Here is a 19,019-nt window from a genome sequence, read left to right on the forward strand (position 1 = left end):
CTCTCGCGAGGCAGTCTCGACGCCGGAAGTGCCTGGAGCGCGCGACAGCGGCGAGGCGGGGCGGTCTGGAAGCTGTGGCGCGCGGCCGGCAGAGGGAGGGGTGAGGTCGCTGGGGCTGTGTTAGTCACCGGTGGGGACTCTTGCAGGTACAGCCGCGGTCGGGGCTCCTCGTGGAGGGCCGGGAGCTTCTGCCGGCCTCTTACTGGGGTGTCGTTGCAGGGCCGTCCCCATGTTGCGTTTTCCGACCTGTTTCCCGTCCTTCCGGGTGGTGGGAGAGAAGCAGCTCCCGCAGGAGATTATTTTCCTGGTCTGGTCGCCCAAGCGGGATCTCATTGCTTTGGCCAACACAGCGGGCGAGGTGAGTGAGCCGGCGGGAGCCCGCGTGTGCTGGGTCTGCTCCCGGGGTCCCAAGAACACCGAGCCCGAGCCTGTTCTTTCGGGCCATAGGCGGCCGTAGTCTCAGTTTCCCCTTCTGCAGACATGGTGGGCCACCTGCTACCCTTGCCTCCCAGGACGGCAGCAAACTTTAAGTATGTATGCGAAAGGTGATGTCTGTGCTATTTTCGGTACTTTCATGGCTAAAGTAACATTTTTCACACAGCTTAACACCGTCACGCAATCCTGCTTCCCCAAGTCGTCTTCAGTCATTGGTTTATTAATTAAATGAACTTTTAAAAAAGCGCACGATGTGCCACTCATGAGCTAGACATAGTGGTAGATCCAGGGACCCTGCCCTAAGTTTGCTTACAGTTTTAATGGCAGAAGGAAGAGTTATTATCAAACTTCAGCTGCAGAAGTGCATGCATGTAGCTGCCACAGAGGATATATTTAAGAATCTGGCTTCTCTTGTCCACGTTTTATACTACGGGTTGGATAACCACCACTAAAAATACCTTTAAATTGGACAAGGAAGGGATGCATTGGATTCCAGAGAGAACGTGCATGAATGTTATCACCATGTCTTGTTCACATTAAATTTCATCGAGTATAAGCCAGTTGTACCCAACTTTCTGCTGAGAGTTACTACCTGCCAGCCATTTTGTAAGGAAACCTTCACCTGTGCATCTTTCCGCCTCTGGCTTGAGAGTTATCTGGCCAGGTGAGAGTTGTATAGAGTCAAATTTGGAAACTAGGTGATAAGGAAATCGTAGCACCCTGCAGACTACAGCACCATGTTATCTGCCATGATCCAGTCGCCGGGGTATTGATGTCTCATTTTTCAGGGCCCTCCATGAAATCTCGTCTCCCTCCACTGCCGGGATGCTTTGAAACTCTGTTGTGGCTCTAGAGAGCAGCAGGTGATACAGCCACAGAAGTAGGAGGGAAGGTAGACAGGAGGCACATCCGTGCAATCAGATGGGTAGGTGTGATAGAGGGCACTATTATATCCATTTTCTCAGTGAAGGAAGAAGCAAGGGTATTGTCTATGGGTGAAGATGGAGAAGAATATATTGGAAGTTTGAGAAAGAAGAGGTATGAAAAAGCTAACAAGGCAGGTGGACTTAGGAAGCCTAATAGGATTGCCTGTCAGTGTTACGAGCCACACAAGATCGGTGTTGTTATTTGAGAGACACTGGTTGAATGAGGTTGTATGTGTCTCTCTCCGTTCTGTTTGGCTGTGTGGGTGCAGGCATCGTTGGGTTTAACCAGGATTGTTGTTTTGCAAGTATGACAAAGCAAGAGAAAGATGAAAGAGAGTTGAAGTTATGTGCAAGGGGAGTGATTGTGTTTCTGAACTTTGGGTTCTAACTTGATGAAGGAGGGAAGCGAAGGCAGGGGAGAGGGACAGTAAATAGGTGGTAGAATCAATAGACTGTATCCTGGTGAGGTCAAAGAATTGGAGTTGAGTATTGTAGAGATGAGCTGTAAAGAGGGGCGGTGGATGGAAAGTGGGAAGTGTGAAATGGAGATTTTGGTGGCCCTGCAGTTGCTGGTAATGACCAGGCCAGGGGTATGACCCTGAGAGTGGCTGAGTGCAGTAGAAGATGTGATCACTGGAGGAGAGGCAATTGAGAGCTAGGGCATCATAGCTCTTGAAATCACCAAAAATGAGGATGAGTGTGTTGCTAGAAAGCATAAGGGAGCCAGGTATCCAGATTTTCGAGGAATGAGGGGAATGGCCTAGGGGTCTGTAGAGGACTGCAATTAGAGGGATAGCGGTCGTATGGTGTGATTACATGTGATTCAAAGTTAGGAGATTTTCAAGAAGAGAAGAAATGGCATCAGGCATCAAGGAAGACACCTACTTCATCTCCTGCCCAAGAGTAGCAGTACTAAGGGCTGTGGGATACAAAATGGCCACCACCTAGCAAGGCTGCAGGGAAGCATTGTCCTCAGGTGAGAGGCACATTTCAGAGAAAAGTATGAAGATATTAATTTCATGATGACACCTGACCGTGAGCTATAGAAAGCACAGAGGAAGGGTTTCAGAAGTAAGGAATGGCAGGAATGGTTTCAGAAAAGAGAGGGTCAAGTCCAGGAGATGATGTAACCCGGAGTGAAGGGTGCTGTGATCTGTGAGATAAGGCAGGGTCATGGTGGTGAAGCTGAGTGTGGAGATGGGGAGGGGTCTTGGAGGAGCATGTGCATTTTGTGAAGCCTTTTCTTCCTTACTGTCAATGGTTGTATAGAAGCTGCTACAGGGGCAGTCGTAGAGCTCTTGGGCAACATTTTGATCTTCCAAGGTGGGAATTTACTGGTGTGGAAATGGAGATTTAGAATGGTTAAGTGATTTGTCTAAGATCCATGGCTAGTGAGTGACACAGCTGAAATTAGGTGCCACGTGGACTAATTCCAAGCTTCGTATAATTTGACTATATTACAGCTAGCTACCTTTTTAGTGGTGTTTGTGTTCTTTTATTTCTTTTTTGGTTGTCACCTTGGACAGCCTTCTTTATAAAAGGTAAGTCTCCCGTTGACATAAAAGATTAGGTACAGGGCCAGGCACAGTGGCTAACATCTGTAATCCCAGCACTTTGGGAGGCCGAGGCAGGTGGATCACCTGAGGTCAGGAGTTCAAGACTAGCCTGGCCAACATAGAGAAACCCCATCTCTACTAAAAATAAAATATTAGCCGGGTGTGGTGGCATATGCATGTAATCCTAGCTACTCGGGAGGATGAGGTAGGAGAATTGCTTGAACCCAGGAGGCGGAGGTTGCGGTGAGCTCAGATTACGCCACTGCACTCCAGCCTGGGCAACAGGAGCGAAACTCTGTCTCAAAAAAAAAAAAAAAGATTAGGTACAGGATTAAATTAGACCTTGTTTCACCCATTTGTTTTAAAAGACCTTGTGTTCATTCAGACACTGTTGTCTTTTTCTATTCTTCTGATAGCTAAGTGAGAGATGGTCATTTAAAAAAATTTTTAGTAAGGCTCTAAGTTTATTTTATTTTTGGAAATGGATTTTTAATTTCCTGCCATTCTATCTGCTTTGTCTTAGGTTTTACTTCATCGGCTGGCCAGTTTTCATCGAGTTTGGAGTTTTCCGCCAAATGAAAATACAGGAAAGGAGGTGACGTGTCTGGCATGGAGACCAGATGGCAAACGTAATGATAAATTTACAAAAAATATGTTTTTATTTTCACAAAGAGTATTCTGTAAAGCCCATTTTCAGAAAGGATTTATTGTTCTTTGTATACGTTAGAGTTATAAAGATCAGTTTGAGAATTAAAAAAAAAATGCCTTAAAATATTTTTATAGAACTCAGAGTAATTCTGCTATCTTGTTTCTTTTTTTTTTTTTTTTTTTTTTTTTTTTTGAGACGGAGTCTCACGCTGTTGCCCAGGCTGGAGTGCAGTGGCGCGATCTCGGCTCACTGCAGGCTCCGCCTCCTGGGTTCACGCCATTCTCCTGCCTCAGCCTCCTGAGTAGCTAGGACTACAGGCGCCTGCCACCGCGCCCGGCTAATTTTTTGTATTTTTAGTAGAGACGGGGTTTCACTGTGGTCTCGATCTCCTGACCTTGTGATCCGCCCGCCTCGGCCTCCCAAAGTGCTGGGATTACAGGCTTGAGCCACCGCGCCCGGCCTATCTTGTTTCTTAGCAAAGATATTTCTTAAATAAAATCTAGCTTCTCGGCAGAGAAAACTCCAAAGTGAAATCTGATGGAATATACAAAATGTTTTGGTTTTGTTCTTTCCACTGTCATCTTGTCCTGTATTATTTGGCCCAAGCACCACTTGCCACTCGCCAGTGAGTTAGTTCAAAGCCATCATGGCCTTTTTCTTTCACAATATATTTTCGCACGAAATGGGTGGCACATATTCCCTTGGTGCATGTGTGTTTGCCTCACCTGAGGCACTATCAGCTTTGGCCCCATACCTTCCATTTCTGTGTGTGATCTTTCTTCTGGCACCCTCTTATGTTATCGCCTGTTAGGGCTCTGGTGACTGAACTCTCCTTCTCCATGTAACATTTTTACAGTGACAGTCCGTATTGGAACTGTTGTACACATACGATCAGTGCAGTAAAATGCTGTAAACTACAATTTAAAGTTCATTTATATCATTGGTACTTTAAGAGAAAAGCGAATTGTTTTTGTAAAATATGTGTTGTTCTTTGCTTAATTTTTCTGTAGATAAATATAAACTATTTAAAAATTTTATTGGTGCTTTAAGAAAAAAGTGAATTGTTTTTGTAACATGTGTGCTCCTCATTGCTTTTTTTTTTTTTTTCCCTCCCCAGACGGTGTCTTACTCTGTCGCCCAGGCTAGAGTGCAGTGCAGTGGTGCGATCTCGGCTCACTGCAACCTTGGGCTTACTGAAATCTCCACCTCCTGGGTTCGAGCAATTCTCCTCCCTCAGCCTCCTGAGTAACTGAGACTACAGGTGTGCACTATCATCCCTGGCTAATTTTTGTGTTTTTTCGTAGAGACAAGGTTTCACTGTGTTGGCCAGGCTGGTCTTGTACTCTTGGCCTCAAGTGATTTGCCCACCTTGGCCTACCAGAGTTTGGGGATTACAGGCGTGAACCACTGCACCTGGCTCTCATTGCTTAATTTTGTCCCTAGATAAATATAAATAAGTACTTAAAAATTCCCTAGGCTGAGCGCGGTGGCTCATGCCTATAATCCCAGCACTTTGGGAGGCTGAGGCAGGTGGATTACGAAGTCAGTAGTTCAAGACCAGCCTGGCCAGTATGGTGAAACCCCATCTCTATTAATAATACAAAAATTAGCCAGGCGTGGTGGCAGGCACCTGTAATCCCAGCTTCTCAGGAGGCTGAGGCAGAGAATTGCTTGAACCCAGGAGGTGGAGTTTGCAGTGAGCCGAGATCACACCACTGCACTCCAGCGTGGGCTACAAGAGTAAGACTCCGTTTCAAAAAAAAAAAAAAAAAAAAAAAATCCCTGAAAGCAGATCACTTAGAGATGACAATTGTTCTGTTTTGGTGAACATCTTTTCCAATATTTCCCGATAAAATACATACATGTAGAGATCTAGATGTAGTTTTATCAAAAGACGGTTATTTGGTGCATGCCATTTTGTTGTATAGCTTTTTCTTTTTCTTTTTCCCACTCACTTTTTCCCATCAGTGTGGATAGATTTACCACATTAATGTTAATTGCATGCTAACCCACTATATTTATCTACTAAATTACTAAATTTAGTAAATTTAGTAATTTACTAAATTTAGTAATTTACTAAACCTGTTCCCCCTTGGTGGGTATTTAGATGGTTTTCAATTTTTGGCTTTGATAAGCAATGCTGTGTAAACATTCTGAACACTGGGAAGAACTTTGCCAGTAGCTCCTTAGATTAAGTCCCAAAATGGAATTTCCAAGAATGTCTTAAACATTCTGTGTGCATTCTGTAGTCATGTTGCTTGGAGTATAGGTAGAATATGTGTACAATTAGAGGACTTTTATAAGTAAAGTTATGAGATCTTGCTCTAAATCATTCAAAAACATGGAATGTCAAAGATAAATCATAAAAGTGTGTGTTAAAATGTATTTAAGTAGTTGTGTTATTCATTTTTTTTTAAATCTCATGTTTTTGGACAGTAAAATATGTTTTTTGTTAGATAATGATCAAGTTTGTTTTAAATTGTTTTTAAGAAAGAAGGCTGGGATTGGTTCACATCCGGCAAAGTTGCATGTGATGGTGATATGCAGTGAAACTCACTGCCCTCTTTTTGGAAATTCTTAAATTCTTAAATTGTGCATTAGGAAGAAATAATGACTTGCGTACAGAAACCATACTAGAAAATTCAGCCGCACTCAAAGAAAGATTTATGTGTGTTTAATGGCCTCGTTTCCCACCATGGTTTAGAAACATAAAAGAATAAAAAGCATTCCAAGAACAAAGCAGATGGAATCACCGCTTACCTTTTAGACATGTGATAAGATGTAATTGTTTATTTGTGGAAGCCTCTTTTGTATTTTCTGCTTGACAAGAGGGTTTTCAGTTTGGAGACTTTGATGTGTAAGACGTTAAGTGTGATACATGAGAAAGTAGTAGATATCCTATAAAGTTTGAGCACTTGAAAATAAGCTTAGATAGTAATGTAACTACAGCATATGCAAGTATTTCTTTTTTAGTTTTTAAAATATTGAAGGATGTTTAGGTCAAAAATTGCCATGATTAAGATGCACTCAAAAGAGTAAAACTGGGCAATAAGTGAAACATCCATTTATTTTTCTCAAATGTTACACTAATTTATTCTGATTGTTTTTTCTTATTTTAGTTTTGGCCTTTGCTCTTGCTGATACCAAGAAAATTGTTTTGTGTGATGTAGAAAAACCTGAGAGCTTACACTCTTTTTCCGTGGAGGCTCCAGTTTCCTGTATGCATTGGATGGAAGTGACAGTAGAAAGCAGGTAATTAGAAGAACGTATGTAGTCATTGGATATTCATGAGATTTTAATTTTTTTAAATGGAAACTTAGGAGTATTTGAGTATTAAGTGTATGTGTGTTGCATTTAAATTTTGGTTTCAGTTTATCAAGATGAAATTTTTTAATGCTTTCTTAGATTTTTTTTCCTTCTGATAAACATCTATAGGCATACCTCAGAGAGATTGTGGGCTTGGTTCCAGACCACTGCAATAAAGTGAACACTGCGATAAAAGCAAGTCATTTGAGTTTCTTGGTTTCTCAGTGCATATAAAAGTTATGTTTATACTATGCTATGGTACATTTAAGTGTGCAATGACATCATATCTAAAAAAATTAAGTATGTACCTTAGTTAAAATATACTTTATTGCTAGAAAATGCTAACGATCATCTGAGCTTTTAGTGAGTGGTGATCTCACTGGAAGTGGAGGGTTTTGCCTTGGTGCTGACGGCTGCTGACTGATCAGGGTGGTGGCAGCCGAAGGTTAAGGTGGCTGTGGCAATTTCTTAACATCGACAACGGTGGAATTTGTCACATCAGTTGACTCTTTCAGGAAAGATTTCTGTGTAGCATGAGATGCTGTTTGATAGCATTTTACCCAAGGTAGAACTTCCTTCAAAATTAGAGTCAGCTCTCTCCAACTCTACTGCTGCTTTATCAACTAAGTTTATGGAATATTCTAAATCCTTTGTCATTTCAACATTGCTCATAGCATGTTTACCAGGACTAAATTCCATCTCAACAAAGCACTTTGTTTGCTCATCCATAAGAAGCAACTCCTTATCCGTTCAAGTTTTGTCATGAGATTGCAGCAATTCAGTCCCATCTTCAGGCTCCACTTCTAATTCTGGTTCTCTTGCTCTTTCCACCAGATCTGCAGTTACTTCCTCCAGTGAAGTCTTGAACCCCTCAAAGTCATCCATGAGTGTTGGAATCAGCTTCTTCCAAACTCATGTTAATGTTGATATTTTGACTTCTTCCCATGAATTGTGAATGTTCTTAATGGCATCCAGAATGGTGAATCCTTTCTAGAAGGTTTTCAATTTGCTTTGCCCAGGTCCATCAGAGTGATCACTATCTATGTCAGCTCTAGCTTTATGAAGTGTTTTTCTGAAATAATAAGACTTGAAAGGTGACCAGGCATGGCAGCTCATGCCTGTATCCCAGCACTTTGGGAGGCCAAGATGGGCAGATCTGTTGAGCTCAGGAGTTCAAGACCAGCCTGGGCAACATGGTGAAACCCTCTTAAAAATTAGCCAGGCATGGTAGCTATGGTCCCAGCTGCTCAGGAAGCTAGGAGGGAGGATCACCTGACCCTGAGGAGGTTGAGGCTGCAGTGAGCCGTAAGTGGACCACTGCACTCCAACCTGGGTGACAGAGTGACCTGTCTCAGAAAAAAACAAAAAACAAGACTTGACAGTCTACTTAACCCATGTGATGCAGAATGGATTTTTGTGTTAACAGGCATGAAAACAACGTTAATCTTATATCTGTCAGAGCTCTTGGGTGACCAGTCATGAATGAGCAGTAATATTTTGAAAGGAACCTTTTTTCAGAGCAGTAGGCCTCAACAGTGGATTAAAACATTTAGTGAACCATGCTGTAAACAGATACGCTGTCGTCTGGGCTTTGTTGTTCCATTTATAAAACACAGATGGGATAGATTTAGCATAAATGTTAAGCGCTGTAGGATTTTCAGAACAGTAAATGAGTTTTGGATTCAACTGAAAGTTACCAGTTGTGTTAACGCCTAGCAAAAGAATCAGCTTATACCTTTGAAGCTTTGAAGCCAGTCATTGACTCCTCTCTAGCTATGAAAGTCCCAGATGGTGCTATATTTCACTGGCTTTAAAATACGTATATATATATGCGCACACACACACACACACACAGATACACATATATGCATATACATCATATATATACATATATCATACATATATGATATATATATATATTTTAATAAATAAATAGAAAATCCTTGATGGCATCTTCCAATAAAAGGCTGTTCTTCACCATTGAAAGTCTGTTGTTGAATGTAACCACCACCTTCAGTAATTTAGCTGGATGTTCTGGATAACTTGTTGCAGCTTCCTCTCAGCACTTTCATAGAATTGAAGAGAGTCGGGGCCTTACTCTAGATTAGGTTTTGGCTTAACAGAATGTTGTGGCTGGTTGGATCATCTGTCCAGATCACTAAAACTTTCTCCATATCAGCAGTAAGGCTATTTCACGTTCTTATTTTTTTTTGGATTTACTGGAGTAGCACTTTTAATTTCCTTTAAGAACTTTTCCTTTGAATTCACAACTTGGCGGACTGGCAAAAGAGGCCTAGCTTTTGGCCTAATCTTGGCTTTCGACGTGCCTTCCTCTCTAAGCCTAATCATTTCTAGCTTTTGATTTAAAGTGAGACAGTTGAACACTTAGAGATCATTGTAGGGATATTAACTGGTCTGGTATCAATATTGTGTCTCAAGGAATAGGGAGTCCTGTGCAAAGGAAGGGAGAGAGGGAACGGCCAGTCAGTAGAGCAGTCAGAACACTCACATTTCTCCATTTTAAAAAATTTATTTTTATTTATTATTTATTTTTGAGACGGAGTTTCGCTCTCACTGCCCACGCTGGAGTGCAGTGGCGCCATCTCGGCTCACCACAACCTCCGCCTCCCAGGTTCAAGTGATTTTTCTGCCTCAGCCTTGCGAATATCTGGGTTTACAGGCATGCGCTAGCATGCCCAGCTAATGTTGTATTTTTAGTAGAGATGGGGTTTCTCCTTGTTGGTCAGGCTAGTCTTGAACTCCCAACCTCAGGTAATCCTCCTGCTTCGGCCTCCTAAAGTGCTGGGATTACAGGCATGAGCCTCAGCGCCTGGCCTTATTTATTTATTTTTCGAGACACAGTTATCATTCTGTCACCCAGGCCAGAGTGCAGTGGTACAATCTTGGTTCACTGCAGCCTCTGCCTGCAGGGTTCAAGTGATTCTCCTGCCTCAGCCTCCTGAGTAATTGGAATTAGAGGTATGCGCGACCACACCCAACTAATTTTTATATTTTTAGTAGAGACAGGGTTTTACCATGTTGGCCAGGCTGGTCTCGAACTCCTCTCAAGTGATTTGCCCTCCTCGGCCTTCCAAAGCTCTGGGATTACAGGTGTGAGCCACCACACCTGGCCGAAGCTCACCACTTTATATGGCCATGGTTTGTGGTGCCCACCCCCAAAACAATTGCAATAGTAACATCAAAGATTACTGACCTCAAATCACCGTGACAAATACTATAATAATGAAAAAAATTGCAATATTGCAAATATTTCAAAATGTGACACAGAAGCACATGTGAGCACATGACTGCTGGAGAAAGGACTCCAGTAGACTTGCTTGGCTGATAGACTTGCTTGGCTGATAGACTTGTTTGACACAGGGCTGCCACAAACTTTTAATTTGTGAAAAATGCAGTATCTGGGAAGCAGGATGAAGGGAAGCACAGTTGAAGGAGATAGGCCTGTATTTTCTTATTGGAGCAGTAAACCTGAATAGCTAAGAGTTTTCTCCTCTTTCTAGTCATTTCCTACTCCAAAAATAGTTACTGAGACAAAAAACAAAGCTCCATAAAATGGTGAAATGGAAAACAACCTCAGTTTGCCAATCAGTAATTTTAAAGTTATGTTAATTAATACATATATTAATTTCCATTTCATGATTTATATCATCTGAACTTTTTTTTTGTCTCGGTAAACTTTTTTTTTTGTCTCCATATTCTTAGAATATGGAAAGTGCTAAGTTGAGCCTTCTGTTCTAATGCTGGACAGGTTTTTTTCTTTGTCCATGGTCCTGATAGTTTCCTTGTTTCATAAAAATAATTCTGCCTTAGTCTGTGTAGTCAAGTAATACACCAGGGTTACAGTGAAGAAGGCCGGAGGAATTAGTGCTTTTGGCTAATGCTGAAAACAAAAATTGTTTTTCTTGTTTGGGGCAATATGGTAATTTTCTTTGTATTAACTTTTCCTTTCTAATTAAGTTATACTAAGTTAGTATCAAATGAATTTGTAAATCCTGAATATTAATTGCCAGCTTTCCTAAGGGAAGCCTGAAAGAATTGGATAACAAGGGTTTGACCTGGGGTTTGAAATTCACTGCGGATAAACCAGAGTGACAAATCCATCATCAGATCATGAAGGATTACAAATGGTTATGTGACTCTGTAGAAGGTTAGAGGGTCAGAGCATACCATGGAAGTCCTATTCCAGCCCAGTTATCTGCTATGTGTATTCCCAACATACTTCCTACTGACAGTTTAGAAAAGTTATATGGAGATTCCAGGGTCTCTCAAGACAGCTCCTTTTTGTTAAAGTAGGAAAAAATACTTGCTAAATCACCACTTTTTTACTTGCTCACTCATTTATTTCCAACCTTATTTGGAGTTAGAATTGGGAAGGAAAAGGGGGAAAATGAGACTATTTCAAAAGGCATGGTGTAATCTCATACACCTGTTGGAGTCTTAAATCCACAAGTGTATATAAGTCATAGATTCAATAATTAAATCATACGGTAGGCCATGCACAGTGGTTCATGCCTGTAATCCTAGCACTTTGAGAGGCTGAGGCAGGAGGATTGCCTGAGACCAGGAGTTTTAGACCAGTCTGGGCAACATAGTTAGACCCCCCATGTCTACAAAAAAATAAAAAATATTAGCTGGGTGTGGTGGTTTGCACCTGTAGTCCCAGCTACTCAGGAGGCTGGGGCAGGACGATGGCTTTAGCTCAGGAGGTGGAGGCTGCAGTGAACCATGATCACATCACTGCAGTCCAGCCTGGGTGAGACCCTGTCTCATAAATAAAAGATAGGGTAATTGCAGTGTTCTTTAAAATTACTCTTAGTAGTCATATGTTTAGTGTGAGTTCTTAAATGAGAGTTAAGAAATCATAAATTCTCAGTATCTGAGTATGTATGAATGCATTTGATATGCTAAGAAAAATGTTTATTATCATTTCTCTAAAGTGTGCAGGCTGATGTTTTTTATTCCCCTAAAATAACAAAGAAATTCCTACTTTTCAATTTCTCGTTTGGGACTGTTAAACTGACTATAACTGTATAGTATTTGTGGCATCTGTTTACTTGATAATGTTGTAAAACTGGGTATCTTTTTAAAAAATTAGCATTTTTAATGGTAAGAGAAGTAAAATCTTTGGTGTTTTTATAATACTTTCATTTTTTCCTTTTTAGTGTTCTCACATCATTTTATAACGCTGAGGATGAATCAAATCTCCTCTTACCTAAACTACCTACACTGCCAAAAAAGTATGTATCACTGGTTTCTTTGAAATGAATCTTGCAGATTTCTCTTTCTTCTGCTTTTAACACCGACAATTTTCTCATGCATTTTAAAATACGTATTTTTGCTGAGAGTATTTTTTACCTTAATCTCTGTTTCCTTCTAGCTATAGCAACACCTCAAAAATATTTAGGTAAGATATGCCTTTTCTTGTTTTCAAGTAAGATAATCTGTTGTTATTTGAAAGATAGAATTGAAAGATGACCCAATTTATTTGTATATTTTAGTGAAGAAAATTCTGATGAAATTATTAAGCTCTTGGGAGACGTCAGGTAAGTCTTATGGATAAATAAGTCTAATTTCTTAAAGTTATTTCATATTTGAGGCAGTTTTCAGAAGCTTTAAGAGCAAATCCTTTATTTGCCATTTTATTTCATTGTTTTTTTGTTTTTGTTTTTGTTTGAGATGGAGTCTCTGTCACCCAGGCTGGAGTGCAGTGGCGCGATCTCGGCTTACTGCAACCTCCGCCTTCCTGGTTCAAGTGATTCTTCTGCTTCACCCTCCCGAGTAGCTGGGACTACAGGCGCCCGCCCCCAGGCCTTTCTAATTTTTATATTTTTAGTAGGGACAGGGTTTCACCATGTTGGCCAGGATGGTCTTGATCTCTCGAACTTGTGATCCACCTGTCTTGGCCTCCAAAAGTGCTGGGATTATAGGCGTGAGCCACTGTGCCCGGCCCAATTTTTGTATTGTTAGTAGAGGCGGGGTTTCACCATGTTGGCCAGGCTGGTCTCAGACTCCTGACCTCAGAAGATCCACCCACCTTGGCCTCCCAAAGTATTGGGATTACAGGCATGAGCCACAACACCTGGCCTCATTGTTGACATTAATACCTTCAAACGACATATAGACTTTATTTTTTTTTTTATTTTTTATTTTTTATTTTTTTTTTTTTGAGGCGGAGTCTCGCTCTGTCGCCCAGGCTGGAGTGCAGTGGCGCGATCTCGGCTCACTGCAAGCTCCGCCTCCCGGGTTCCCGCCATTCTCCTGCCTCAGCCTCCCGAGTAGCTGGGACTACAGGCGCCGCCACCACGCCCGGCTAATTTTTTGTATTTTTAGCGGAGACGGGGTTTCATTGTGTTCGCCAGGATGGTCTCGATCTCCTGACCTCGTGATCCGCCCGTCTCGGCCTCCCAAAGTGCTGGGATTACAGGCTTGAGCCACCGCGCCCGGCCAAACGACATATAGACTTTAATATCTATTATTGTTTTTATTGTGTGGCCTTTCGTTTTATCAAGTTTTAATAATAATATGCACATATGTTTAATAAATAAAAGGATATAAGTACTAGAGTTTCTAAAATTTAAGTATTCATGTTTTTTAAGCCCGTTTAATATATTTAGCATCATAACCATGATAAAACTGATGGCACTTCGTATTAGTTGGTAAAAGGATTGTTTTGTTATTGATGGTGCATAAATATAGTTGTTATTAAAATAACGTATTCTTATTTTACCGTAAGCTGATTTTTTTTAGGCTAGAGGAAATTTATGTTCTTTGAAAAAAGGAATAAACCTGATACGATTGAATATTGAGTGTTAGTGGATTTGCTATTTCACTTCCCTCTGCAGGGGAGCTTTAGCATGTAGATTATATGAAAGCAGTAATAATTTATATCTTGGTTTAAGAATGTAATCATCTGTGTTGTTGATTCGTTCTCAGCTTGTTGCATTATTTTTAATTAGGCTTAATATTCTTGTCCTTGGAGGAAGCTCTGGATTTATTGAGCTTTATGCTTATGGAATGTTTAAAATTGCTCGAGTCACGGGGGTAAGATTTCTTTAAAATTTTCTCTTTCTAAATTGTTTCTCTTAGAATATACTAAGTACTTATGGAAAAAGAATAAAACACCAGGTTTTTTTTTCAGTCTCGGTTTTTAGAATTAAATGTTCAGAGAATGATTTTCTTACTAAGATAAAATAATTGTGATATGTCTATAAAGATTGGGAGCTATTTGTGGAATTAGTCAAGTTTGTTTGTTTGTTTGTTTCTTTAACAGAAAGATTAGTATGATACACTTGATTATGATTTAATGTTTTTCTAGTGTGAGATGTAAAAGAGCTTCAATTTGTGATTGGAATGTAAATCTTCAGAAGCATTCTTAAGTCCAGTACTGAATCTACTGTAGTTGCTACGTCTCAGTCTTCTCCATAGCTTTTTCATCTGACTCTTACCACTCCCAAAAGGGGTAGAAAATATGGTAGGCTCTGTGGAATATGTTGTTTCTCCAGCACCTGATTTGAGACTCGGGTAGGGGTGAGGGAACCAGGTTGTTTTTGTGGCCTTGTAACTAGAAAGGCCCATGCAGGCAGACACCTACCTTCATCTGCTCCATGTGTGTGGCTGGAGCTCGGAGTATATGTTTCTGCTTTTTAAAGCTCTGAATTTTTGCTTTCTGCATGACAATCAGATTCAACCTAGCAATGATAATATACTAAGGGGTTTGACTCTTTTACAGATTGCTGGAACTTGTCTTGCATTATGTTTATCAAGTGATTTGAAATCATTATCAGTGGTCACAGAAGTCTCTACCAGTGGTGCTTCAGAAGTTTCATACTTTCAGGTGAGTATTGGAACTTGATAACAGTAGAGAGTAAATATGTATTTAACAGGTTGTATATAGGTTTTTATCCACATCTCACTGTATTGTAATGATCCTTAAAATAATACAAAAAAATCGACTTGGAATTTCTACATCCTAATATATTGAGTGTTATTATAGTGAATACCGTATTATTCTCCCCATGCTCCAATACAGTTTTCATAAAAAGTGTTTTGATGGTCTATTAATGACCATATTAATTTGTTGCTATTCCAGTTTGACTTCGTACCAAGTGTTTGCTTAGGACTACTATCCCTGAAAATAATAAAGGCTTATATTTATTGATTGTTTAATATGTGCCATATACTGAATGCTTCAGAACAATTAATTTGAATCTTCACAGCATCGTAATAGGCAGATACTGTTGTTATCCCCATTTTATAAGTAAGTACTTGGACACACAAATACTTCAGAACTTGCTTGATGTCACAGGATGGGAAAGTGATGCTAGGCAGTCTGGCTGCATAGTCTGTACTCTTAACTAGCACATTGCATCTTGTGTAAAACGATCACTTAATATTGGGAAAACACTTTATTGTGTGCTGTCTGCATTGTAGATTGACGAAACTAATTGGGCTCCCATAGAGTATCATAGCCTTGCCAAGAAATCGTCTCAAAGTTTTCATCTTAAATATCCTAGCCACTTAAGTATGTGTGAACTCTCAAACAAAAGTAGAACAAAAAAGATGCAAGATGCAATGTGTGTGATGCCTTCCAACATTCTCTTTGTATTCAGAGCATCAGAGAACTCTTCATTTACTATTCACTATAGTAATGGTTATTCATACTTGCTCATCATCTTAAGGTTATGTGAAACTATGACCACCAGGATTGCATTTGTGTTATAATAAAATGAGTCACTACTACTGTGAAGTTGGTAACAGATAATTTTTGATGACAAATTTATTGAGATACAATTCATATACCATTGATAGACATTTTCCCAATATTTATCAGTAGCCTTTAATTCCTTATACTTCCTTTAAGTTTTTACATATATTTGTGATTAAAAAATTTCTTTGTAATACTGTTGCAAAATAGGTTATATTACATTTATTCTATCTACACGGAAGGAGTTGATGACCCAGAGAGAGTGATTTGTGTGTGGTTGTGTGTAGGTTAGGAAATCATAAGGCTATGTGCTGTTAGTTTCCAAACCGTTCTGCTCGAAGAGGGCACAATTCTGACATAGTCTTTCTGATACATAGTTTGACCTACATTCTGTAAATTATATACTTGGCAGCAAGTGCATCTGATGATGACTCACTTTACTCTTTTGATTTTACAGCTTGAAACCAATCTGTTATACTCTTTCTTACCTGAAGTAACTCGGATGGCCAGAAAGTTTACTCATATTTCAGCTCTGTTACAGGTATTTATTTAGAGCTTGTTTTGTGTGAATGTGTATTATTGGCTTCTAAAGTTCTGTAAATAAAACACTTCAAAATTTTGTTTTGTAAAGCTGTCTGAAGTAGGGGTGTCTAGTCTGATAGGTAATCTTATAAGGTCTATTAAAGCAGGAAAGGGACATTTAATTGAGAACCTACTTCCACCCCACCCTATTTTCCACCTCCAAAAGAGTTTAAATCTTTTAAAATACTCCCATAAATAAAATACCATTTACATTATAAAGTATTGTGGGAAAAACAGTCTTCACATGAGTTTACACTTGTTCATGATAACCGCACCCCAAATTACCTCCCAATTCTGTAGGTTGGTGATTTAGGCTGAGCTCAGCCAAGATGTTTGGGTGACCTGGGGAGGGTTCAGCTGATCTTGACTAGACTTGGTCATGCCAGCTGATATGTGTCCCTTGGCTGTGATGTCTTGTCTCTACTCCACATCCTTCATACTCCAGCAAGCCAGCACAGGCTTTTCCACATGGTGGTGGTTAATGGGGCATCGAGGGTGCAAGTGGAAGCCTACAAAAGCGTTTCAGGCCCTGGAGTCAACAGCGTTATTTCTGCTGCATTCTGTTAGTCAAAGCAAGACTCAAGGGCTGAAGAAATTGACTCTACTACATCTGACTGGAGGAGCTACAAAAAATTGTGGCCATGTTTTTCATTCTACCACAGTCATTAATTTATTTGATATCAAAGGTTTCTAGAGATCCTGTTTTTTAAGGATCCTGTTTGAAAATTGAATAGTTGGCCAAACCAGTATTTTGACAGTTAGTGTAGATAAGACATATCTTATGTAAAAAGCTTTGGAGATACTTGTTTTAACAGATAAAAATTTAAGAATGTTTTATGATGAAATCCTAAGAATCAGTGGAATGTTTCTTTGTTAAGTGATGACCAAGCTATAGTCTTTTTCTTCATCTTAACTGAGTTAAAAGAGTGATTGAGGCTGGGCACAGTGGCACACACCTATAATCCCAGCACTTTGGGAGGCTGAGGCAGGCGGATCACTTGAGGCCAGGAGTTCAAGACCAGACTGGCGAACATAGGGAAGCCCCGTCTCTACTAAAAATACAAAAATTAGCTGGACATGGTGACGCACACATGTAATACCAGCTACTTGGGAGGCTGAGGCAGGAGAATCACTTGAACCTGGGAGGTAGAGGTTGCAGTGAGCCAAGATGGCGTCACTGCACTCCAGCCTGAACAACAGAGCAAGACTGTCTCAATAAATAAATAAATAAAAAATAAAACAGTGATTGAAAGTAAATTCTAGATTTCTTTGAAACACTTGAGCATAAGTACATATTATTTAGATAGCAAGTTGGTTTAAATATTTTTTACCATTTCAATTTTTTTTCTTTTTTGCTAATAGTATATAAATTTGTCACTAACATGTATGTGTGAAGCATGGGAAGAAATACTAATGCAGATGGATTCTCGTCTCACCAAGTTTGTGCAGGTAAAGCCGCTGAAGTTTCCCATGGAGAGAGTTAATGCATTATGTATGTATTTACTTTGAGGTACATGAGAAAAATCAGTTTGATTCATAAAAGGTTAAGATCATGATTTCTTTCAAATGGCTTCGTCTAACTTCAAACTGCTTTCTTAGATTTGCAAAAAGAGCTCTTTTCCCATTGGTACAACTTAAGTGGAGACAGAATTATGAAGTGGAGCTGGCGGGGCTTTGGCAATAAGGGCAGGTGTTAGAACAGCTGATTGGCTGTCTTCTAGTCACTGATGTTCAGATGATCACTTTATGGATTTGATGCAAGTTTAAGGCAAGGAAAGGGAGTCATGCTCCTATAATTTTGAATAAATATGCTTATAATTTAAGAAATACATATACACAATTTTTTTTTCACTTTTTTCTAGGAAAAGAACACAACCACATCAGTGCAAGATGAGTTCATGCACTTGCTATTATGGGGGAAAGCAAGGTAGTAAACTCAGATTAGGTGCTCCTGCTTCTGCTTTTTTTTTAACAGTAACTATTTATTTGAAAAGTAGTTGATAGTCATAGCATGTGATTTTTCTATTGATACATACATAATATTTTATTTGATATATAATGTTTTACATATTTATGGGGTATATGTGATGTCACATGCATAGAAATTTTTGTTGAGCTATTTCTTTATTTTGTTTCTTGTTTGTGTTTTGACATTTAAAAGTTGTAAGTGATGCATTCAGATTTCCAGTAGAGAAGTGACTAAAAATACTTTGTTTTTCATTGTAGTGCTGAACTTCAGACTCTCTTGATGAATCAGTTAACAGTAAAGGTGCAGTTAATGTATCTATGTATTTAAATGGCTATGAACACATTCTTAATTTTTTTTTCGAGTGGCATATAATATCCTGATTTTATGCTAAATATGTTTTCTTCTTTTAATTAGGGCTTAAAAAAGCTTGGCCAGTCTATAGAGTCATCATACTCCAGTATACAAAAATTGGTCATAAGTCACTTACAGAGGTATGAAGGTGACGTAGAATTTTTTGATATTGTATCCACACGTACCTGGCATTGGCCTTCTTCTGCCGCCTTCTCTTCATCTGGCATTCTCCTTTTAAGCATCTTCTAGCTAAAATTGTTGCATGGCATTTGAGAAGAATCTTCCTGTACCCAAGATTGAAAGAGTCAATAATAATTCTGCTTTTCGAAGTAATTTTCCAACATCTTTTCACCAGGCTAGACCCTATCTGGGTTTTTTTCTTAATCAACTAAGCATGAAGTATATTTTGAAATAAGGCATGTATCCCTTTTTTGAACAGTGAGATTAACATTTTATAGTTTATCAAGAATATTGTATATTTATGTATTTAATATCTTGGCAAGGTGTTGGTGATTTTACA

General features: G+C 39.6%; 1 protein-coding gene across 13 annotated transcripts in view; it reads left to right on the forward strand.

Moving 5' to 3' along the window:
- The first annotated feature begins 12 nt into the window (after positions 1-12).
- ANAPC4 (anaphase promoting complex subunit 4) overlaps positions 13-19,019 on the forward strand; it is a 42,110-nt gene continuing 23,103 nt past the window's right edge. For 4 of the 13 annotated variants that reach the window (XM_005554612.4, XM_005554614.5, XM_005554613.4 and 1 more), the window contains exons 1-14: positions 13-146; positions 220-358; positions 3,441-3,546; positions 6,686-6,818; positions 12,056-12,130; positions 12,271-12,297; positions 12,392-12,436; positions 13,850-13,934; positions 14,623-14,727; positions 16,055-16,138; positions 17,542-17,628; positions 18,042-18,106; positions 18,406-18,448; positions 18,563-18,639. In XM_005554612.4, coding sequence (XP_005554669.1) covers positions 230-358; positions 3,441-3,546; positions 6,686-6,818; positions 12,056-12,130; positions 12,271-12,297; positions 12,392-12,436; positions 13,850-13,934; positions 14,623-14,727; positions 16,055-16,138; positions 17,542-17,628; positions 18,042-18,106; positions 18,406-18,448; positions 18,563-18,639 — 1,061 coding nt within the window. In that variant the 5' untranslated portion in view covers positions 13-146; positions 220-229. Of the gene's footprint in view, positions 147-219; positions 359-3,440; positions 3,547-6,685; positions 6,819-7,001; positions 7,068-7,706; positions 7,852-12,055; positions 12,131-12,270; positions 12,298-12,391; positions 12,437-13,849; positions 13,935-14,622; positions 14,728-16,054; positions 16,139-17,541; positions 17,629-18,041; positions 18,107-18,405; positions 18,449-18,562; positions 18,648-19,019 lie in introns of those variants that run through there. The other 9 variants (XM_015450219.3, XM_074039478.1, XM_074039480.1 and 6 more) reach the window with 6 other exon arrangements.

This window comes from Macaca fascicularis, chromosome 5 (assembly GCF_037993035.2).
Source record: "Macaca fascicularis isolate 582-1 chromosome 5, T2T-MFA8v1.1".
NCBI classification, from domain to species: domain Eukaryota; kingdom Metazoa; phylum Chordata; class Mammalia; order Primates; family Cercopithecidae; genus Macaca; species Macaca fascicularis.